This window comes from Musa acuminata, chromosome BXJ1-5 (assembly GCF_036884655.1).
Source record: "Musa acuminata AAA Group cultivar baxijiao chromosome BXJ1-5, Cavendish_Baxijiao_AAA, whole genome shotgun sequence".
Lineage (NCBI taxonomy): Eukaryota > Viridiplantae > Streptophyta > Magnoliopsida > Zingiberales > Musaceae > Musa > Musa acuminata.
The window spans coordinates 515286-535215 of record NC_088331.1 but is presented as its reverse complement, the minus strand read 5'-3'; the positions used below and the strand labels follow the sequence as shown (position 1 = coordinate 535215).

The 19930-nt window shown below is 40.0% G+C and overlaps 5 protein-coding genes and 1 non-coding gene across 7 annotated transcripts; 3 read left to right on the top strand and 3 right to left on the bottom strand.

The window, feature by feature from the left end:
- Positions 1–4289: 4289 nt before the first annotated feature.
- Positions 4290–6127, top strand: LOC103983662 (ubiquitin-ribosomal protein eL40 fusion protein). Its single transcript, XM_009400917.3, has 5 exons — positions 4290–4457; positions 4550–4636; positions 4729–4831; positions 5747–5813; positions 5912–6127. Exons 1-5 carry the CDS (start codon positions 4355–4357, stop codon positions 5936–5938), a joined length of 387 nt encoding a protein of 128 aa, XP_009399192.1. The 5' UTR covers positions 4290–4354; the 3' UTR covers positions 5939–6127.
- A 923-nt stretch (positions 6128–7050) lies between these two features.
- LOC135672851 (uncharacterized protein At2g27730, mitochondrial-like) lies at positions 7051–9594 on the bottom strand. Its single transcript, XM_065181288.1, has 3 exons — positions 9234–9594; positions 7865–7903; positions 7051–7455 (listed from the first exon to the last, which is right to left on the bottom strand). The coding sequence occupies exons 1-3, from the start codon at positions 9333–9335 to the stop codon at positions 7261–7263; spliced, it is 336 nt and encodes a 111-aa protein (XP_065037360.1). The 5' UTR covers positions 9336–9594; the 3' UTR covers positions 7051–7260.
- A 506-nt stretch (positions 9595–10100) lies between these two features.
- Positions 10101–10829, top strand: LOC135675023 (uncharacterized). The gene has a single exon (XM_065185284.1). It carries the CDS (start codon positions 10101–10103, stop codon positions 10827–10829), a length of 729 nt encoding a protein of 242 aa, XP_065041356.1.
- A 916-nt stretch (positions 10830–11745) lies between these two features.
- LOC135672850 (ferredoxin, root R-B2-like) lies at positions 11746–15772 on the bottom strand. Of its 2 annotated transcripts, none has more exons than XM_065181286.1 (2): positions 15618–15772; positions 11746–12453 (listed from the first exon to the last, which is right to left on the bottom strand). In XM_065181286.1, exons 1-2 carry the CDS (start codon positions 15710–15712, stop codon positions 11967–11969), a joined length of 582 nt encoding a protein of 193 aa, XP_065037358.1. In that variant the 5' UTR covers positions 15713–15772; the 3' UTR covers positions 11746–11966. The 2 variants fall into 2 exon arrangements, with proteins under 2 accessions (XP_065037358.1, XP_065037359.1); XM_065181287.1 differs by having other exon boundaries at positions 11746–12430; positions 15618–15759.
- A 1273-nt stretch (positions 15773–17045) lies between these two features.
- TRNAL-UAG (transfer RNA leucine (anticodon UAG)) lies at positions 17046–17125 on the bottom strand. The gene has a single exon. It is a non-coding gene; the product is annotated as a tRNA-Leu (tRNA).
- A 308-nt stretch (positions 17126–17433) lies between these two features.
- On the top strand, positions 17434–19830 carry LOC135672848 (iron-sulfur assembly protein IscA-like 2, mitochondrial). Its single transcript, XM_065181283.1, has 4 exons — positions 17434–17631; positions 17920–18050; positions 18149–18257; positions 19521–19830. Exons 1-4 carry the CDS (start codon positions 17494–17496, stop codon positions 19581–19583), a joined length of 441 nt encoding a protein of 146 aa, XP_065037355.1. The 5' UTR covers positions 17434–17493; the 3' UTR covers positions 19584–19830.
- The last annotated feature ends 100 nt before the right edge of the window (positions 19831–19930 follow it).

The window sequence follows — 19930 nt, the reverse complement described above, 5'->3', positions numbered from 1 at the left end:
TATAATTAATTAAATAATTAAATTAATTATTATTATCTAGTAGTCCTATATAGTGATGTGTGCATGTGATGTATGATGTGGACGGATAATCATGGAATGTATGATGTGTGTACATGTGATGTGATTATTATTATTATTGAGCCCTCACGAGCCTCTAAATTTTCTCGTTTATTATCAGGCTTGTGTGTTTGTGGCAACGAGACCCATGAGGTAGAGATAGATGATCACGACATATAGATATGTGCTGAGATGCTAACAGAATCGATGAGAACGAGATGGACGATCATAGGGCATGGAGATATGCCAATGCACACATAGATCGTGATGTGAATGATTAGACCCACTAGCTCGAGCTTGATCACATTAGACTGTGGTCTATGATCATCTGGTATGATTGCTTATGTGGTGTGTGATTAACTATATATATATATATATACATGTGATGTAGATATATATTAAATATGTATGTGTGTGACACGTTATATTAGGAGACCAAATTAAAACCTCATCTTTTGATAATATTAAGTTGAGACGATTAGATTGACCATGTGGTTTTCCATCATTATAGGAAGAAATCAATTCCCGACGTAGGTTGAGTTGGTCGAGTCTCTCGAGGCTCACTTATATTGTGATTCAAGATCTTGTCTACGATATAAAGATGCTAGTCATAGGTGCCCTGCAACCCAATCATGTGAGTGATGACACGTGTGACATGATGCACATTCTTTTTTTTTTTTTGATATTTTTTTCACTTTATATTGCCCATTGCATGTATTATGATATTCATGAATTTGTGCAATGAGAATCAGATCGAGATGATATCATGATAATGAGACTGATTTGCCTTTAAACATAGACCATAAATAATTCTGTACTAGTGCACTAAGACTTTCATACGATGCAAAATTTGATACACGCACGGAAGACCCACCTCTATGGTATCATTATATTCACTCATTGAATCTATAGTCCTTATTGTCATTGTATTATTCACCGAAGTGGAGCTCCTAGTAGCTCATAATCATATCTTCATATGATCCAATCCCTCGTGGGATAGGTTCCATGTGTATCGCATTACCTCAAACTGTTCCACCATGTTCTGCTACACCATATTGCCTCATAGTGACATATCCCTTGCATTTTGATCAACGTAAGATGAACTCAAATTGCGATCTCTTCATTTGTAGCCTCTACCAACATATCACATGGCCTCTATCACCTCCGATTGTGTTCGCCCCTTTGACAATCAACCTTTGTCCACCGACTCTCGAGTTACACCCGGACGAAGCACAGCTCTAACATAATCCATTGCATAGCAACTCCCGAAGTCCATCGACTTCGCTAAAGTTGATGTACCATTGTTTGGATTTTGTGCCTCTGCCCTCCCCAACATAATTTTCGCTATATACCACTTTCTTCACGGCAACTCGAATGGTAACGCTACGGTATATTGAACGTTGTGAAAACAAATTAGAGATAACATTTCAGAAATCTCCTATGGTCCCTTATGATATACAAAAAAGAAAATAAATTAGAGATAATATTTCACTTGAGATCTATAAGCAATCATTTTAGGAAACAATTTATAGTCAATACAAATTATAATCATAGACTTCGCAAACTTTGAACAGTCGCATAACAAAGGGTCCAAAAAAGTTCACTGCAGATCGAAATGCCCACATGACACAACCTTCATTTATAAGTTTAAAGCGACTACCAAAACCAACTAAAATGGGGTTGGTAAGTATATTATCAACCCTATATATACTGTGCAAAGCATGAACAAAATCAAAATACACAGATATACATGAATATTACACAAACAGATAATTTATAATTTTATCTGTGACACGATGTTGGTCTTTATTAGGAATTTCATTACCATATGGTAGGTTGACACTATTGTTCTTAACTTGTTGAGCATGGGTCAACCTATAACCATATTGTATGCCGAGAGGATGTCGACCACCATGAATTTGGTCATCACCATTTTGGAGTGGAGCTCATCCTCAAACGTGATGCATAGACTTATAATCTCGAGAGGGTAGATGGAGTCGCTGGTGAACATCATTAACGAAGAAGTCATAAGGGTGAGATCGTTAGTCGAGAGCCTATGCTTTTAAGAATTATCAAAGTACAGGATATCGACAAAACTACCTATATCAGTTATAACCCTCTTCACTCAAATTAATGATAATATTGATTTGTCTCTCCACCGACCCCTAAGGTCAGGGTGAAGGTTCTCGATGCTTCCGAATGAACCTCCTAAGATGTCCGTAATGAATGAGTTCTTCGATTTGCTCCTTCAAATTACGATAGTCCTCCGTGTCATGACCATAATCATGTTGGAAGCGATAATACTTAGATTTATCCCTCCTCTCCAGCGATATCTTCAATAATTAAGGGTCTTTTAAGAGCCATTTTCCCTTTATCTGTAAAAAAGACTTCAGTTCTAGTCATATTTAAGGGAGTTGACTCAGACCTCGAGTGAGACAACTTTGATTGGTCATTTCTTCTTCACAATGGTGATCTCGAGGTCAAGGCTGACGATAATCACATATATCTCGACCTTTTACAAATTTCCTTATACTTACTTGAGACCATTGTCTCTGTAAGAATATATTGATTATCCCTCTAGTGCACCTTGTGTATCGTCGTAGATGACCCCTCTACCAACGATAAAAAAATGAGAGAGGGCTTAAGCCCAATCATGAAGGCATATATTATAAGTGATTGATGAGCTTCTTGCACGTTTTAGATCTTGTTAGTGAATCAAGTGATAGGAGGTGGAAGTTCATCAGGATTGACTTCTCTTAGATGTTTTGAGTGAATATGGGCCGACCCAAGGTGGGGTCGATTAGACTTTCCTCTCTAGATTATTGAAACTCTCATCATATCTCTTCTAAGTGTTAGTTCATTTGTCATAGTTGAATTATTAGGAAGTTATCCATCAAATATGCTTATTGGGTCTCGGATTCAAGTAAAGCAGAACGATGGTGTGACAATTTATTAAATTTAATGGTTCAAGAGCGGGGAGCTCCCTCAACTAGTAGTTTCAAGGGCCTTGGGTGATCCTAAGATGTTGGCACCATGTTGGGTAAGAGGATCCCGACTTGGTGCCAGTGGCAATTGCGGTATTGATCGCGATTGAGATGGTGGCATTGCTTATTGGGCTAGCTAAGGCAGGAGCAGGGCGATAGTGTGCATCATGCTCATTAGCATATGCATTCACTATGCGAGGTTCAGGAACATCTTAATAGGGATAAGTAAGTGGCTCGAGGTCATCTTCGAGGTAAAAGGCCTAGGTTATTGAATACATGCTAGTATCATGTTGGCATTTGTGCTAAAGTAGACACGTTTATATAAAGGAAGGATGACAATTGCCTCTTAGTAAAAGTGATATAGGTCGGAAGCAGGGCCTCATCATTGGAGCGTTCATTGAGAGGATTGATAGGCGGACATTCCTATGATATCAAACCCTCATTCTAGTACAAAAAAAATTAGGAGAAATCGTCATCGACATTTGAGTCAACCCGACATGGATCAAACCCAAGAGCATAGGAGTGTTTGAGGTGGCTCTAAAGTGGAAGTGTCAAGCTCCCGGGCATCACATGTACTAAGACCGATATCGGAAAAATTTTTTCTACTCGTCCCTTCGATGCCCAACCTTGTGATTAAGGTCTCTCGGTAGGTTTGAGAATTTTTTTTAGAAAGAGAGCCCCTGGGTGTAACGTTGAAAATTAGCTTTTATAATCTTGAAAAAGGATAATATATAATCGTCTAAACATTTTCCACTTATATGATAATTTTTACGTGGTAATCATGTATCGGATAATGATTGACGGTTAATATATTATCTATTAATTAAAAATCTTTATTGATTTGTCTTTCTTTCCAACAACATATACATAGCACGCTCTCACAGTAGATAGCACATGAATAATTAGTCCAATTGCTAATTATTTTGGTACGATAATTTCTTAGTACCATCCCTCGGTAAACTATCGAAAACTTGACTAACGTTTTCACCCGGCGGCCAGATTTGGACATTTGAGACCATTCTAACATCAGGTGGCAGGTGATAAGATCACCGAAAATAATCGGACCTTCACTTCCCTTCAGCCACACTAGGATTCGGAGTTCCTCAGCTGGATCCGACGAAATCGGATTCGGATCATGTTAATTATAAGATCCGCAATATTAGGGGTAACGGCGTCAATTCACTACCGAAAGAAGCCCTAGAATAAGATCCGAACAAGGGCGGCCTATAAAAGGCTCGTCGGATACAGACTCCTTAGGGTTCGTTGCTCGCGGAGACTGAGGCGGCGCGGGGTGAGGAGAGAGACCGACAAGGATGCAGATCTTCGTGAAGACCCTTACGGGGAAGACCATCACTCTCGAGGTCGAGAGCAGCGACACCATCGACAATGTGAAGGCCAAGATCCAGGACAAGGAAGGTGCTCATTTCGTCTTCGATCGATCAGATCCCATGCCATTGTTTCCCCTGGTTCTTCGTCAGCTTTTTTTCTCGTTTTTCATCCGATTTCAGGGATTCCGCCGGACCAGCAGAGGCTGATCTTTGCCGGGAAGCAGCTCGAGGATGGACGAACCCTAGCCGACTACAACATTCAAAAAGGTTGGATGTTTATTGTGTTGTGGCTTATCTCTTGTATAGATTTGACTTTCAAGTGTTTTCGACAACTTATGAGGTTGTCGTGATGTTGTTAGAGTCGACGCTGCATCTTGTGCTGAGGCTGAGGGGTGGGATCATTGAGCCCTCCCTTATGGCTCTTGCCAGGAAGTACAACCAGGAAAAGATGATCTGCAGAAAGTACGCATGCATTCCTTGTCTATTCCTTGAAATTGACCGTTGACTTTTGTTTTGTTGCATAAAAATGGTACTTCTATATCAAATAGCACTGCACTGTACAGTTGAATTTTGTCATCGAGTTCCTTCCAAAGGCTCTTGCTGCCTCTTGATCATGGCTGTGAATTGCCTTTGGAATGGAAAATAGTTTATTGATTGTGGAAGGTTCAATACCGTGAATTGCCCAGCGCACACGAGTGTTTCGGCTCTGGGGATGGAGAGTATACACAGCCGTATCTGTATATTTGAACAGGCTATTTCCATGACTCGAGTTCTAGTTTCCAATGTTGCAATAGAGCAATCTTACCATTGTGCCAAGGTCGGTCCTCGAGTTTAATGTATATGGATCTATGGTTTGAATCCTTCATGCTCTAATCGTGCTGTAGAGGTTGGCATAGATCCAAAGATCGAGTCTCCTTTACTTTGTCAGCTGCCTCGATCTATTTGCAGTTGATTTTCATAGGTGGAACATGTCCTCAAAGAATCTTTTAGACATAATAAAAGTAAACTGATCTGTTTGGAATATTTGTAGAAGGTTGCCTTTCCAACAAATTGAAAGGTAGCTTGTCATTCTTGATGGTCATTCCTTCGTTCCATCAAGCTGGATGGTTCTTCTGGAAATTTTCTTTTATGGTATTTTAGTATCAAGTAATTGTATATGCTTATCGAGGATCCATGTTCTCCACCCTTACTACCTGCCTTGTCAAGCATACAACGGATGTATCTTTCCCCCATTTGTACATTCTACATTAAGATTGATAAATAATTGGGATGATTTATGTTGAAAATAAAGCCTTTCATTTTCCTTGAAGTGCCTCTATTTAGCATGATAATTTTGTTCATAGAATTTTTTTATATTTACTAATTTTACCCTCCTAGATGTTATGCACGGTTGCACCCAAGGGCTGTCAATTGCCGGAAAAAGAAGTGTGGTCACAGTAATCAGGTAATTGTTGTCTTTTACAGATTATTCAGGATTGTTCCTTGGTATTGTTGTGAACCTAATGCCTTGTTTTGTCTGTTTCTTGCTTTATTTGTTGCCAGCTGAGGCCTAAGAAGAAGATCAAGTAAATTACTTGTTTGAATTTCTTTTGGCCTCCCGAGACAAAGATATTGGCGGACACCGATTCCTATATTTGATCATCCTGGCCTGGAGTCTGTCTGTTATCACCTTTTGTTATTGTTTTGAAGCGGCATCGAGACATTTCTTGGATGTTTTGAATTATTATTTTCCATTCTGAATACTGGTCTTCCGGTTGACAGTGGTTTTATTTCGAATACTAAGGACATCTAATGGTGGGAATTCAAGAATGAATTCAATTTAATTTAATTCAAAAATTAAATTGAATTGTTGGTTGTGTTTGTCAGCTAAAAACCAGGGTTAGTAGGTTTCTTATTGACTTCCATGTCATATCGGTATCATAAAAATGCATTTCGATTGATCTTGATAGATTTAGTGAAAGATGGTTCTTTTCATCATTGAGATTTGGTGAAAGATTGCTGCTATATAGTTTTGAGGAGACGACCTGGGGTTTCCTTGTAATCGTATTTATTCATCACTGTGGTAATCTTGCGAATTCTAGATGCATATTATCAAGTTTTGAACTAGCTAAATATATAATAAGATTAATAATCCTCATCACATGTAAATGATGTTGCAATTTGTTAAAGATTTTTCATACCTTGGAATAACGGTTGGACTAGTACGTCTTCCACTTGGTTGTCGAAATTGGATAGGATATGTTATGACAATTAAAACATCAGAAACTGAAATAATAATGAAACATGATTTAACTAGGAAATAAAGATTAATTGTTCTTGATGTGCATAAACCGCCAGGACCGAGAACAGCCACATCATTTTCCAGCTTCCATTAAACGAGTCTAGCATCATATAAAGAAGGAAATCACATATATTACCTCATGCTCAGGCTTGGAAACCAGTCTTCACCAGGGTTCGCTCTTCCAAGAGAAATGGTCACTTGCAGGAGCGGTTGTTGCAGTATTTGTGAACCATCCCCTCGGGGAGCACGAACATGTCCCCTTGCTGCAGTCTTAATTTTCTGCGTCATGACAAGTAGAGCTGCACTGTGACACAGAATCAGAACGATGCTCATGCCTGAAATCCCGTAAAAGAAAGATGCAACTCGTCACATAAAAGAGCCGGAAACAAGATGCAACTCGTTGCAGAAAAAACGGAACTTATTTCGACAGCTGAATGATACTGCTTTGAATAATTGTAACAGAGCAGTGCAAGCTGGATGGAAACTGGAGCAGAAGCATTGAATTCCCACCTCAGATGGAGAGGGTAAACCTGTAGGCACTCAGCGCACTATCTGGTTAACAAACAAGACAAGCAAAAGGGTTTGTGGTCTCTTCAACCACAGAGAAGCTTCAGTCTGCGACTTCTGCAGATTTCTTTGGTTTAGACAAGAGATACCAGCCCAGACCACAAGCAGCAGCAACTGTCCCAGCAAGTACGGCATAGTTGCGGTTCTCGTCTGTTGAAACACCAGCAGCAGTTGATGATCCTGGAGGTGTGCTGGGCTTCACATCAGCTGCTGGGGTTTGCTCTCCTGGTTTTGGGCCCTGGAAATGAAGATGTTCAGAGTTTGCAACATTAAGATATAGGTATAAAATTATCTTGGCATTGTGTGAAGAAGCATTTTACATTACTTGATTGCAAGTAATTGAAGATTTTTCTTAGTCACTTATCTGTTGCTGAATCTAAAAAAATTTGGAAAACTAATATGAATGGCAATACAACTAAGCAATTGCATTCAAGACCCTCCATCCACTGAGCTTATTTAAAGCAAAGTTTAACAGAACAGGAATATCAACAATGAACAGTAAAAGTCAAGGCTATGAAACCATCGTGAATTTCCTACTTCTACCATGTCATTTCTTTTAGAACAGAAATGCCCATTAATGAGAATAACAACAAATATTCCATTTCCAAGAACTAAAGCAAACCCCAGAACTGAACTGGTGATCATACCTTATGTGCAAGCTTCTCTAACTTCTCTTTCTCCATTTTCTGCAGCAAAAAGGAACTTAATCATTACAGATACATATCACTTTAGATTGTTTTCCAAGAGGTTAAAAGAATCTTCTGACAATGCAACTATGACGATCTATTATCGGTTAAGTGAAGATTCACACAAGTAAAGGTTTTTGTTCATCGAGACACAAAAGAACCCTCAAAACTTAAAACTCCTTCAATACCATGAGACATAGATATTTCTTATTTATTAACACACGAAGCATATGAAACTTTAAGCAGTAACAAGATACAAAAATTATACTTTACACAATCAAAGGAAGATGCAAAATGTTCTATAGTTAGATGAAAATTTACTAGGAATATCCTTCAGTGACACAATGGTTGACATCAGTTGCAATTGCATTTAGCCATATTAACTGCAGGTGGTGGCAAAGGCATCCCCCATGAAGTTCCTATTATCACTGTGACAATGGAGAATAAGTATGCAACAAAAGAGCCAATCCATCTAACCTGAGGTCTGAAAAACAAGGGAGCATGGAATATGTTCTTGTTAACACTTATACTACAAAAGACAGTTTTATAATCCTTATCTTACAATGCCCAGATATAGCTAGGCAGAGTCCTTAGCTAGATCAATCATCTTCTTTAGAAAAACACTTTTCCATCATAACTTTTTTCTTCCATTTGCAAAGAAGAAAATTTGAGGGAGCACAGAAGTGAAGATAGGTAGCATCAAGCCACACTTGACATGAACAACAGAAGAAGGTCAAAAGAAGGCTTCCATTCATCAGAAAATTTATAATCATTCATAACTTACCTGCATTCAATCATATCATACATGGACAACCTAAAGCCAATATATTAGAAAAATGGAAATGCGTGGAAATAAAGCTAGATCTATACATATCAGCTCCGAGCCTCCGACAAAGAAACACCGTGATTCCTTGTCATGGTAATTTCATAGTGGAGCATACAACATTTGCCAATGATTCCAGTGTCACAAAATTTATCCACGTGCACATCACATAATAGTCTAGTTCGCCACACAAGTTTCAGGCATCCACACCATGCAGCCTCCCATCTTCTTCTTCTTTCCTCCCAAAACTACACAATCTAGTCAAATCTCATCACACTCTCACTTGGCCCTACTCTACACGGATTCATCCACATCAATTCCAACTTCACATTTCATCAGGATATATGATCCATTCATTAAGAATCGATAATGTAAAATACTAATTTAGGGCGCCTAGAAGCAAAAAATCTACTAGAAATTAACCCTAGCAGCAAAAGATCAACAAGAATACAGGAAGAAAGAACCGGGACCAGGGTAATAAGAGGGATCAGATCAAGGCGAGGGGACCTTGATGTAAACGTTCTCCGCCGCCTTCTCCTCCTCGCTGAGCACCTTCCCCCCGGTAGACAGCCTCCGAGCGACGTACCTCGCAGCAATCCTCGCAGCCATGGCGAATCCGAATCCAAGGGTTTCTCGAGCTCAAAGAACGAGCCGATCAGCCCCTCAAAACCAACCTCCGATTCCTTTTATTTCCTCATATACCGAAAGTACCCTTGACGCCACTCACAATCCGACGAACAAAACGAAGCCAAGTGGCGTCCATCAGCGATCCGCTCTAGCCCGGCCCGTTCTTAATTTAAATCCGGCCCAGCCCGTTAATTGATGACCGGACCCACTGCTCTTTTGTCGGCCACCACAGTCTGTTGGTTCAATAGTGCTTTCAATAATATAGAAAGGTCTACGTCTTAACACACTAACCCCGAGTCTACTGCATGTCCTCACGGGAAAGACTAAAAAGATTAAGAGGCCAAAGTAGTGGAGCTCGTGAAACCAGCGACACGGTGGTTGAACGCACCCACCGCTTCCTTCTGTCGCTGAGGAGGACATGGCAACGACTCCACTCCATAATAGAACAGTATATATAAATAAATAAATATTTTTAATTAATTAATTTTACGCATGATTTGCGGCTCCGTCGTCTCCACTAACCGCCACCTTACGTGGGCTTCCTCTATAAATCTCATTCCTGTTCCCCGTCTACCAGAGTCGGCCACATCAGGCCGTTCGTTCTGTTGGAGATTCGCGCAATCGCATGATCGGTGGCTTGGGTGATAGATACCCTTACCGTCCTTCAAGATTCCCAAACTCGACCAATTTCCTTCTGTTTCCAAGCCTCCTCGCCTCTCTTCTCGTCTCTCCCTTCTTCTCCCACGGATGGGTGAAATGGACGTTGATGGCGAGACCGAGGTTGCCGGAGCGCCGCGTGAGAGGTGCCAGATGCCGCCACCGGAGGAGGACCCTCACCTTCCGCCGGAGTCATTCCAGGTACCCATCGGCGGCGACGGGATCGACTGGACTGACCTCAACGCTGTCTTCGATCGCGACGACTCCACCAAGGGCAGCACCAACCCCAAGTCCGCCAACGCCAATCCTAAGTCGAGATCCATCTCGGAGCGCTCGTCCGCGAGCCTCAAGGCGAATCCCGCGGTGCTCGGCCTGCCGAGCGCGATCGGGACCCCCGGATTCACCGGACGGGCCTCGAGACGGCAGCGACCGCCTTCCGGTCGGATATTCCCGAAGAAGGGCGCTCGGTCGGGCCGGGAGTCGGCGGCGGATCCGGGCTCGCCGAAGGTGTCGTGCTTCGGGAAGGTCCTCTCGGACAGGGAGAGGAGAAAGCAGGGGAGGAGCTGGCGCTGGGCGAGCTGCTTCGAGGCGATGTGCCGGTTGGGAGACGAGCGGAGGAGGGGATCGCCCCCGTCGGCGGCGAATGCGGGCGGGGCGTTCTTGCCGGTGGAGGCGGGGTTGGGAGCGATGAGGAGGTTCGCCTCGGGGCGGAGGTCGGCGACATGGGGAGAGGAAGAGGCGGAGGAGGGGCAAATGAGGCATCGCCATCTGAAGAGGGCGGTGGCGGAAGTGGAGCACAACGGGAGTGGGGTTGAGTGAGTGTGGGTGTCTGTTGCTTTTCCTAAAAGAATAGCTTGGTGAGCCCGTTATGGGAATGAGGATGTACGAGAATGGATTGTTTTCTCGATTTGTCATTTAAACAGTATATATATATATATATATATATATATATATATATATATATATATATATATATATATATATAAACTTAATGAACTTGTAAAAATACTCGTCAGTTTTTTTTTCTTTCTTTTTTTAAGATAAATGCTATGAAATTTTTATCCCAATAGATAAGAATTCGAACTCTTAATCACCAAATTGTTAACAAAACATTATGAATTTTTAAAATTCTTAACATAAGATAATTAAATCCAATATGCTTTCAGTATACTAATATAGTATAAAGGTTTTAAAATGAGATAAAATATTGGTACAATGATGTTATATCATATCTAAAATCTCATTAAATATATTAAAATAAAATTTTTAAAATGAGGTGATGAGATACATTATATTACACTTCAAATATTGATCCAATGATTATATATCAGATCGGGGTTAATGATTCAAGAACACATCCAAGTACTAACTAACTTTGATTATATATAAAGACTCAGATTTGACATCTTATCTCATATATTTTGAAAAGTATCGACTAACTTTGATAAAGATAAAAGAGAAAGTTCAAATCACATATATACATCTACATCGACTAATAAATTAAATATAAAGTTTATTAAATGAAGATTTAACCCTCAAACTTGCTAAAACTATTGTTTAGTTCCAATCTAATTTTATATTAGATTTATCAGCAACACTCAATAAATAAAACAATAAATATGTTATGAACCCCATCTTTAATGTCAGAGCGACAGAATAATCTTCTTTTCCTTCTAAAGACCTTTTATTTATCACTTGGTGACATTAGAACGAGGAAAAAAAAACTAATGACAAGTTCAGATAATTGCTGCTACCATAAATAAATTTCAAGCAAAATTAAAACTTCTGATCATAAATACTACAGTATCAGCACCAGTACTGAGATTATGAAAGCAAGACCAAGAATTCCTGATCAGAGAACCACTACCCTCTGAACAACAAAACCCTAGCTTTGGAATTGCATATTATTTGATTCATTTCAAGCACAACTAAAGGTGTTAACCCAACCACAGACAATCAATAGAGATCACCTTCTTTATGAGTGTGGATGATGCAGTCGGATCTTGGGTAAGAGACACAGGTAAGAAGATAACCCTTGGCCATCTGTGATTCGTCAAGGAAGGATCCATCGGACTGATCAACGTTACCAGACACCATCTGACCAGCGCACGTAGAACATGCTCCGGCACGGCAAGAGTAAGGAAGGTCTACGCCTGCAGCCTCAGCTGCGTCCAGAATGTAGGTATCATCTGGAGCTTCAAATTCATGTTCCTGCCCCTCTGGGTCGATTAGTTTCACCGTGTAGACCGCCATGGCCGATGCCCTGAAGCAGTTTGATATCTTCAAGTTTGATGTTTTTGAGATGCACTTCAAGGAGCTCAACGAGGATGGGCTCTTGATCAGTGGAGAAGAGGGCCGGCACTTAATGCTGCTTGTCAGAACGCAGGATGAGGAGAGAGAAACAATCGACATTGTGCCAGCTGAAGATGCCACAGAACAGTTCCTGTTAGAACCCATCCAGGAAGAAATTTCCATATAAATTGTTGCTCAAGTAGAAGAGAAATCTCCCCAATGCATGACCAATAGAATGGATTTGAAGGGACTTGTGAATAACAATCATTTAATATATTTGTCTAAGGAATGCCAGCATTTTTATCCTTTATCTTCTTTTTCCATGCCAAACCCTACTAGTAAAGTGATAAGGCCATTTAAGATGTACAAACAAACCAATCAAGAATACCCGTAGATTAGAGAGAAGAAAAACACAAACACATGATACTGTGGACAAACTCTATTAGTTACTAGTTAGACCGATTTCCAAATTATATAAGTAGCAAAAGTTCTCCAACTCTTCAATCTATCTCACTGCACACGTATCTCAAGCGATTGTTTATGGTCCAGTGTGTCACCCTATGCAAAATATCAGACATGCAACATTATTAGCCAATGCTGGAGTTCACATGTATAAAGAAAAGAAGAGGCAAGTACAGCTATACCTCCTCGCTGGTACGAGAGTTAAGGACAGCTATAAATAAAACAGGCAAACATCAACTATTAACTAAATCCCTTCTATACATAAAATAATCAATTAACTAAGTCCCCAACTGTGAAAAAAGTGACAGATTGTTTCTGGATTTGGATTGATAGTTCATAAAAACAAGCAGATTCAGCGCATAAAAGGATTTAGAACTAGATATACAACATGGATAGCAAAATTCTGATAGAGACACTCTGGAAAATTAAATAATAGTAAATTTTTTATCAGTTGCCGCTTGGATTCATATGTTCAGTAGAAATATTTGCCTAAGATGATTCTTCAAGTATATAATCATCAACAATCTAGCAATGACTGTAACTCTGTGTGTGCTTGTCTGCATGTGCATAAAAGAATAACAATGGATTCAACATAAAGAAGTCAGCCAATGTAACCGTTGTACACCAGTTTTAATGGGAGAATGGTTAATATCCCTAGAAGGCTAGAAGTGACTAGTTAAATCACTATAAAAAAGAATCAGATATAAACATGACTATGCCCAGCTCAAATCTAAATAAATCACAGCAATAAGTCTATATCATTCCTTCAAATAGCTAGCAAACAGGAATTCTAATTTTTCTTTTACAATCTTAGATGCAACTTGAATTGCTAAATGATCCCTAAACCATACAATTCAATATATATCGTAATAATATAGCTACAAAATAACAAAATATTGTATGCCTAAAAGAAGTTTGATGAAGAACTTACAAACTGCACATACTAATTCACATACTGTAGCATCATACAGTAACCATATGTTAGTCATACAATTGTGCCTATGGAAAGTGCACCAATGGTCAAGGATGGTAGCATAGTCTAAACCTTTATATTTTCTTGATATTGAAATTTAGGGATGAAGCACTTCCACATTCAGTTGCTTGCATTACTGCTACAAGTTCATCAGGCAAGGATCTGCTGCCAAGAATATATAAATACATGTATATATATCTATATGATGCCATTGCGAAGATAGTAGTATCTTTCAACTATTAATTTTTTGTTGGATGGTGGTGTTGGATGCTGCAGCAAGACCTGCAACTACCATTCTGACATTATTATCTTACCTAGCCAGCAAGACATTGTACCAGACGGAACACCAGAATGCTGTCATCATCACCAATTATTACCTTGTCACAACCAATGGAAGTACAAAACATAAGTTGAACATCACCTTAACTCCTTAAGCTTTTTAATATTTGATGTTAACCATTAAAGCCTCATTTAGGATGAATTATGTTAAAAGTCATCTTTGACTTGGTGAAAGTATTGTTAAAAGTCATCTTTTGACTTGATAAAAGAGGTTGTAGCCACTCTTCTGATTTATGGCTACAAATTAGGTACTATTAAGGGCTAGTTAGGGCTGTTTAGATTAGTGGGTTACATGTGATCTCTCTTTCTTTGGTGTACACAAACTATAAACAGAGAGGAGCTCTCTTGAGAAGTGTATGGAGTAGAGGCAGAAGTAGCCGAGAGTTTGAGAGGCTAGTGAAGCCTAAGTGTTTTTTCACACTTGTAATTTTTCTCTCTATAGTGAAGATATGCAGCGATTCCATGGATATAGCCCAGTTTGGGTGTACCACGTAAATCTTTGTCTTTATCTGTGTTTTATTTTTTTCTCTCTATAGTGAAGATCTGCAATGGTTCCATGGACATAGCCCAGTTTGGATGAACCACGTAAACTCTGTGTCTTTATCTGTGTTTTATTTTTCCTGCCTTCTTTGAATCTGGTATCAGGAGATATGTTTTTTTTCTCCTAACAAATTAGAATTAACTTAGACAACACTACTCTGATAAAGTTAAGAACAACCTAGAAAACTTTAGAACATAGGTTTAAAAACTGACTGCTTATCTGACCAGAAACCAATACTCAGATTAAGACAAATTTTTAGTCTTGACAGCTTGGTTCCCCTTTTTAGTCTTCAATCCGCTCCTTCCCCTCTTCCTCTCCTGATTCTCTCATCCACTTCTCCTCTCTCCTCCCCCCTGGACCGGTATACATACTGTGTCGGTATGCCAGCATATACTGGGTCCAGGTATGGGTCCGTTATTGAGATTCAAAACTACGCTTTCAAACACCAAAGAAATCACTCAGATATGACATGATATAAGTAGCCAAATAGTATCAAGCTAGCTTTTGTTCTTTATGTCATTAAAGATTCAATCAATTAATGAAGCCGATCACAAGAGAACAATAGAGATGCGTACACTAAGAACCGCATCTCTCTAAAAACCATACCTTAACAGCATACGATCTCTCAAAACAAAATCATTCGCCATCAAACCTCTAAACCACCAAATAATTATTCACTTATCACAGAAATGAAATCCCCAAACACTTACACCGCGAGAATATGGTACGATCAAAACCAACATCAAGTTTCAATGCATCCAGAGAAACGAAACGAGAAAGAGGGCAAAGTAAGCAAGAACCATTTCCTATTACAGATTTATGCATATCTATCAAGATCTAATGGGTGTTCCACGAGAACAAGCGACACGGTCGTAAATCCAGAGTAAAGAAAGAAACAAATCAATGAATAGACTAAATCAAGACAAAGACAAGAGGGAGGGAGATCGATAACCGGCGTCAATAATAGATCAGACGCCACAAAAACGAAATCTTTCGATACCTGAGGAGGATGACGGCAGGATCTGGCGATGCACCAGGAGAGGGCGGAGGCGCCGAGGCGAGACCGGTGCTTCGATACTCTAGTGGAGGAGCCATCGCAGGTGGTGTTGGGCCCTATTTAAGTAGTCCAAACCATGTGAACCTTGTCGCGAGCCCGCTGTCGAGCCGCCCTCATGGAATGAGACGGAAAGGGGCGCGAACCATGGGATTAGGATCCTCTCCAATTAGTAGGGTATCGTCATAACTTGAATCAACGGCGTTCTAAGTGGGACCCACGTGAAACGGACGGTCGGATTTTGGAATTGGACGCCGTAATGAGAAGTAGGTTCTGTAGTGGATGGTGACAGGGATCGGTGCCGGGCTGCCGACCTCTGCCCGGAAGGCCCAACCAGAACAAAACGGTTGGTGGCGATGGTGACTCTAAATGGTTATACGTTTATTACGACTTGCTATTGCCGTGGTACCCACAAGGCTTTGACCAATAAGATGTCAGGTAGGTGGGCTGGTAAGCTGAATTGCCTCGACGTGCTCAAGGCCAACGCAGCCACGTGATCATTCAGCGGCGGGGCCCACCTAAACGGACGGCTACGTTGTGGAATTGTATGCTGTAAAAATAAGAAGGTTGTGACGTGGATCCAAATCGGCATTGATGCCGGGCCTCCGAGCGCCCCTCGCGAAGTCTAAACCAGCTGGCATACATGTATAACGATTGGCTGCTGAGATGGTGCCCACAAGTCTTCTTTCCAATTACACGTCAGGTAAGTCACGGCGTAGGGTCTGATGTCTTACGCGAACCCAAATCATGAAACGTTGACGTGGTGGATTCGGGTCAAAGATCGACATGTTTAATTAGGCTTTTCTTCTGATTAAAGTTGGGTAGATTTAGACATGATTTAATAAACATTTTGGATCTTAATTAAAAGCTTGAGTAGTTCAACGAATATATTTAGCTATGTTTCTTCACTAAGATATTTAATTCAAATTTAAAGAAAGAGCGTAAAAAAGAATAATTAATAAGTGACTAGAATCGTGTTTCCAAGTATCAAAACCAACAAAAATAATACCATTTTATGATACTTCTAATAAAACATCATTTTTAGTTCAACAAAATTTAATCTAAATTAGCTGTTCCATTTTATTTAATTAATTTAATTTTGGTTTATAATTATGCAGCAACAATCATGCCACTTTAGATGTTACGTAGAGAATATGGTTAATAAACTCAGACGGTGCTCGAAAAAAATTTGGAAATCCTTATGATAGGTTTTTTTGGAATATGGTTAATAAAAATAATATTTTTATGACTGATTTTAAAAAGATGAGATAAGAAATAAAAAATGTAGATTTTTTTGTCAAAAAAAGAATCCAAACCTTCATATGATAGAATTTTATTATTTTAATAAAACCATAAATTAAGGGTCATCATTTTTGACAGCTGTGGGATTTGAACCCACGCCCTTTCGGACCAGAGCCTAAATCTGGCGCCTTAGACCACTCGGCCAAACTGTCTTAGTTGATAGTAATGGGATTTTAATTTAATATATATTATAATAATCTCCGTGATTTTGGAGCTGGAAAGTTCCACAAGGGAACGAAGTTTGTGAAGGATCGTCTACAATTACTGCACCGAACGCACCTCCGTCAGCTGTTGCCATTTAGAACGACTTGACCCAACCAGACAGATGGCAGTGTCCTAACACCAGTGACCGGTCGACGCGTCAGAAGTGGAAGATTCCAGGTCTCGGTAGCGTTGGAGAAGATCCCTGTCTCGAAGACCTCAATCCACAAGTGTACCGGACCTATATCCACCCAGCAGGAGTTCTCGCCGGTAATCTGCAGCGTGTGACGCCGCCCCGACGAAGCCAGCGGCGATTGCAATGTCCAGATACGCGTTGCGGCGCATGGCGCCGTTACTTCACGGCCGGATGCAGCTACGACGGCACCAGATGCCGCTGAGCTCCGCTGCGGAGGAACCCTTGCCTGACGCCGTCCACATGACGGGGAATTGCATCCGAGTACCCTTCCCCTCTCCCCCCTCGTTTGATACGATTAGATTGTCTGCTATTGTTCTTATTAGGTTTCTGATTCCTCTTTTCCCCCCTTAGTTGTGCTATCTTTCTCGGTGATCAGCTGCAATTAGGGCTCCTAATTGACTGCTATAAGCAATAGGTCATCGAAATGTGAATTGGGATTTTGAGGCCACGATAATTTGATCTTAATATGTAGTTGATAGATTTGAATTCAAATGCTTGGCCTGTTTGCATTTTTTTCTTCTGGTTGATGATGATATCATTTGTTTGCAGAGATTGAAGGAGTTGCATACGAAGGATTCGTCGAACGAAGGCAAGATGCTGCGATTGGGCGTGGAAACTGGTGGATGCTCTGGGTTCCAGTATGTCTTTTGCTTGGATGACAAGAAGAACTCAGATGATAGGTTGGAGATAGCTTGTTTGCTTGGAATCCATGACATTATGCTTCTTGATGTGATGGGCCTGTTTCTATGTTGTGTAATTTCTCGGTCGTTCTATATAGGGTTTTTGAGAAGGATGGTGTGAAGTTGGTGGTGGACAACATCTCCTATGACTTTGTCAAAGGTTCCACTGTTGATTATGTCGAGGAATTGATCCGTTCAGCATTCCAGGTAGGCTTCTTCTTTCATCAGCAATTGCATAAGTAATGCAGAGTAGGTCAGATGATAAGATTTTTATGTTGGATTCATGTCCCAGTCATGCTTGGCACAGTTTCTCTTGCTCAGAGAATAGGTCCATTGGCTTTGTTAAGAGTTGAGAGATTGAGGAAGATTTACATACCGAACATACAAGGATTACAGCCTGCATGAATTTTTACCTCTATAAATTGTAAGAAGATTGAAATGGAGTTTCAGTTGATAGCAAAATCTATATTTTTTAGAGAAGATAGTTGCTTACAAACAAATACTCAATTTTGGATATATAAATTGATCTTACATATATTAATTGACAGAAAACTATTGACACCCGTTATTAGGAGAAATGGACCCTAAAAAATTGGGTTTGCATGGACAGATATAGTGGTGCTTCAAATATGAAAGTCAAAGATGGTTATGGACATACCATTAATTTATCAAATCAGAGGACAACCAACCATTATGGTAGTGAAAGAATGCCATCATAGCTAGCCACCAAAGACAAACTAGTATAGAATTCCTCCTCCGAATGGCCATTCTTCATTTGTTTCCTTGCTGAACCAAAACTTGGCTGCACTACCAGTCTTGATTCTGTATCAGTGAGCCTTTACCTCATTTCACCAACTTGATTAAATTTGCATGTAAACTTGAACTGCATCAATGCTTTTACTGCTTAGATCATACACTCAAGCTTACTCAGTGGATGTGTTCCTCCACTGTTCTATGAGATTTTACTGTTGGTCGATAAAAAAAACATTTTTTTTCTTGCATTAGATCCCGGTGTCAAGGTCCTCTTCAAGATGTGTCTCTGAGTGTGATAACATATGTTTGCTACCAAACAGATCCATTGTCAAAGTTCTATTCAAGATGTGTCTCCGAGTGTGATAACGGATGTGTGCTACCAAATGAGACTTCATACCGTTTTTGTGGGGAGTAACTAGAATTATCTTTAAAGAGAAGCATGGCTAGGTTCCTCACTTTCTATTACGTATGTAACATGTCATGTTTCTTACAAAGGATGGACCCTTATTTAAGTCTTGCAGACCAATCATGTGGTCAAATAAAATAAAAATAACGACATGTAGGTTTAGTGTGTTACATCTAAAGGTGCTTTCAAATGGGAGAATGCATCTAACAAGCACTGCTGTCAAAGTTTACCCTATTGAACTTTCTCTAGTTGTTTTCCACCTCTTGCAGCATAACTTCACAGAATAGCGGTTGACGAAACTGTATTTGCAGGTGGTAACAAATCCAAGTGCAGTGGGGGGGTGCAGTTGTAAAAGCTCCTTTATGGTCAAATGACTGGCGTTCCTCGAAGTTCCAGTGATCGAGCGCATTATTTAGGACATGGGTGGTACCATATGCACCCTCCAAATATGAAGACTACTTGTTCATGGTCATTACAAATTTTGGTTTTCATTCTTTTCTTTGATAACTGATCTCAAATATTACTGAGCAGCCAACAACATATACTGGTCTATTTTTGTGATATATGTTTGCAGACAGTAGAGCTGTATGTATCTGATGCATATTGCACTGTTTACTTTGATTTTGTTGTAATAAGTCTGTGGTTCCAACACCCATTCTGCAATACAATATCCACCGTCCACTTTAAAATGTGTTTTATCAGGCTAATCTTTCCTTTGTAT

Excerpts from the sequence above, each read along its gene's own strand:
- LOC135672848 (XM_065181283.1), top strand. The coding sequence starts at position 17,494 with ATGTCCAGATACGCGTTGCGGCGCATGGCGCCGTTACTTCACGGCCGG. Across the intron at positions 17,632-17,919 it reads TGACGGGGAATTGCATCCGA|AGATTGAAGGAGTTGCATAC; the intron begins GTACCCTTCCCC and ends ATTTGTTTGCAG. Across the intron at positions 18,051-18,148 it reads AAGAAGAACTCAGATGATAG|GGTTTTTGAGAAGGATGGTG; the intron begins GTTGGAGATAGC and ends CGTTCTATATAG.
- LOC135675023 (XM_065185284.1), top strand. The coding sequence starts at position 10,101 with ATGGGTGAAATGGACGTTGATGGCGAGACCGAGGTTGCCGGAGCGCCG.
- LOC135672851 (XM_065181288.1), bottom strand. The coding sequence starts at position 9,335 with ATGGCTGCGAGGATTGCTGCGAGGTACGTCGCTCGGAGGCTGTCTACC. Across the intron at positions 7,904-9,233 it reads CGGAGAACGTTTACATCAAG|AAAATGGAGAAAGAGAAGTT; the intron begins GTCCCCTCGCCT and ends TTTTTGCTGCAG. Across the intron at positions 7,456-7,864 it reads TAGAGAAGCTTGCACATAAG|GGCCCAAAACCAGGAGAGCA; the intron begins GTATGATCACCA and ends CTTCATTTCCAG.
- LOC135672850 (XM_065181286.1), bottom strand. The coding sequence starts at position 15,712 with ATGGCTCCTCCACTAGAGTATCGAAGCACCGGTCTCGCCTCGGCGCCT. Across the intron at positions 12,454-15,617 it reads CCTGCCGTCATCCTCCTCAG|GAACTGTTCTGTGGCATCTT; the intron begins GTATCGAAAGAT and ends GGGTTCTAACAG.
- LOC103983662 (XM_009400917.3), top strand. The coding sequence starts at position 4,355 with ATGCAGATCTTCGTGAAGACCCTTACGGGGAAGACCATCACTCTCGAG. Across the intron at positions 4,832-5,746 it reads GAAAAGATGATCTGCAGAAA|ATGTTATGCACGGTTGCACC; the intron begins GTACGCATGCAT and ends TTACCCTCCTAG. Across the intron at positions 5,814-5,911 it reads AGTGTGGTCACAGTAATCAG|CTGAGGCCTAAGAAGAAGAT; the intron begins GTAATTGTTGTC and ends ATTTGTTGCCAG.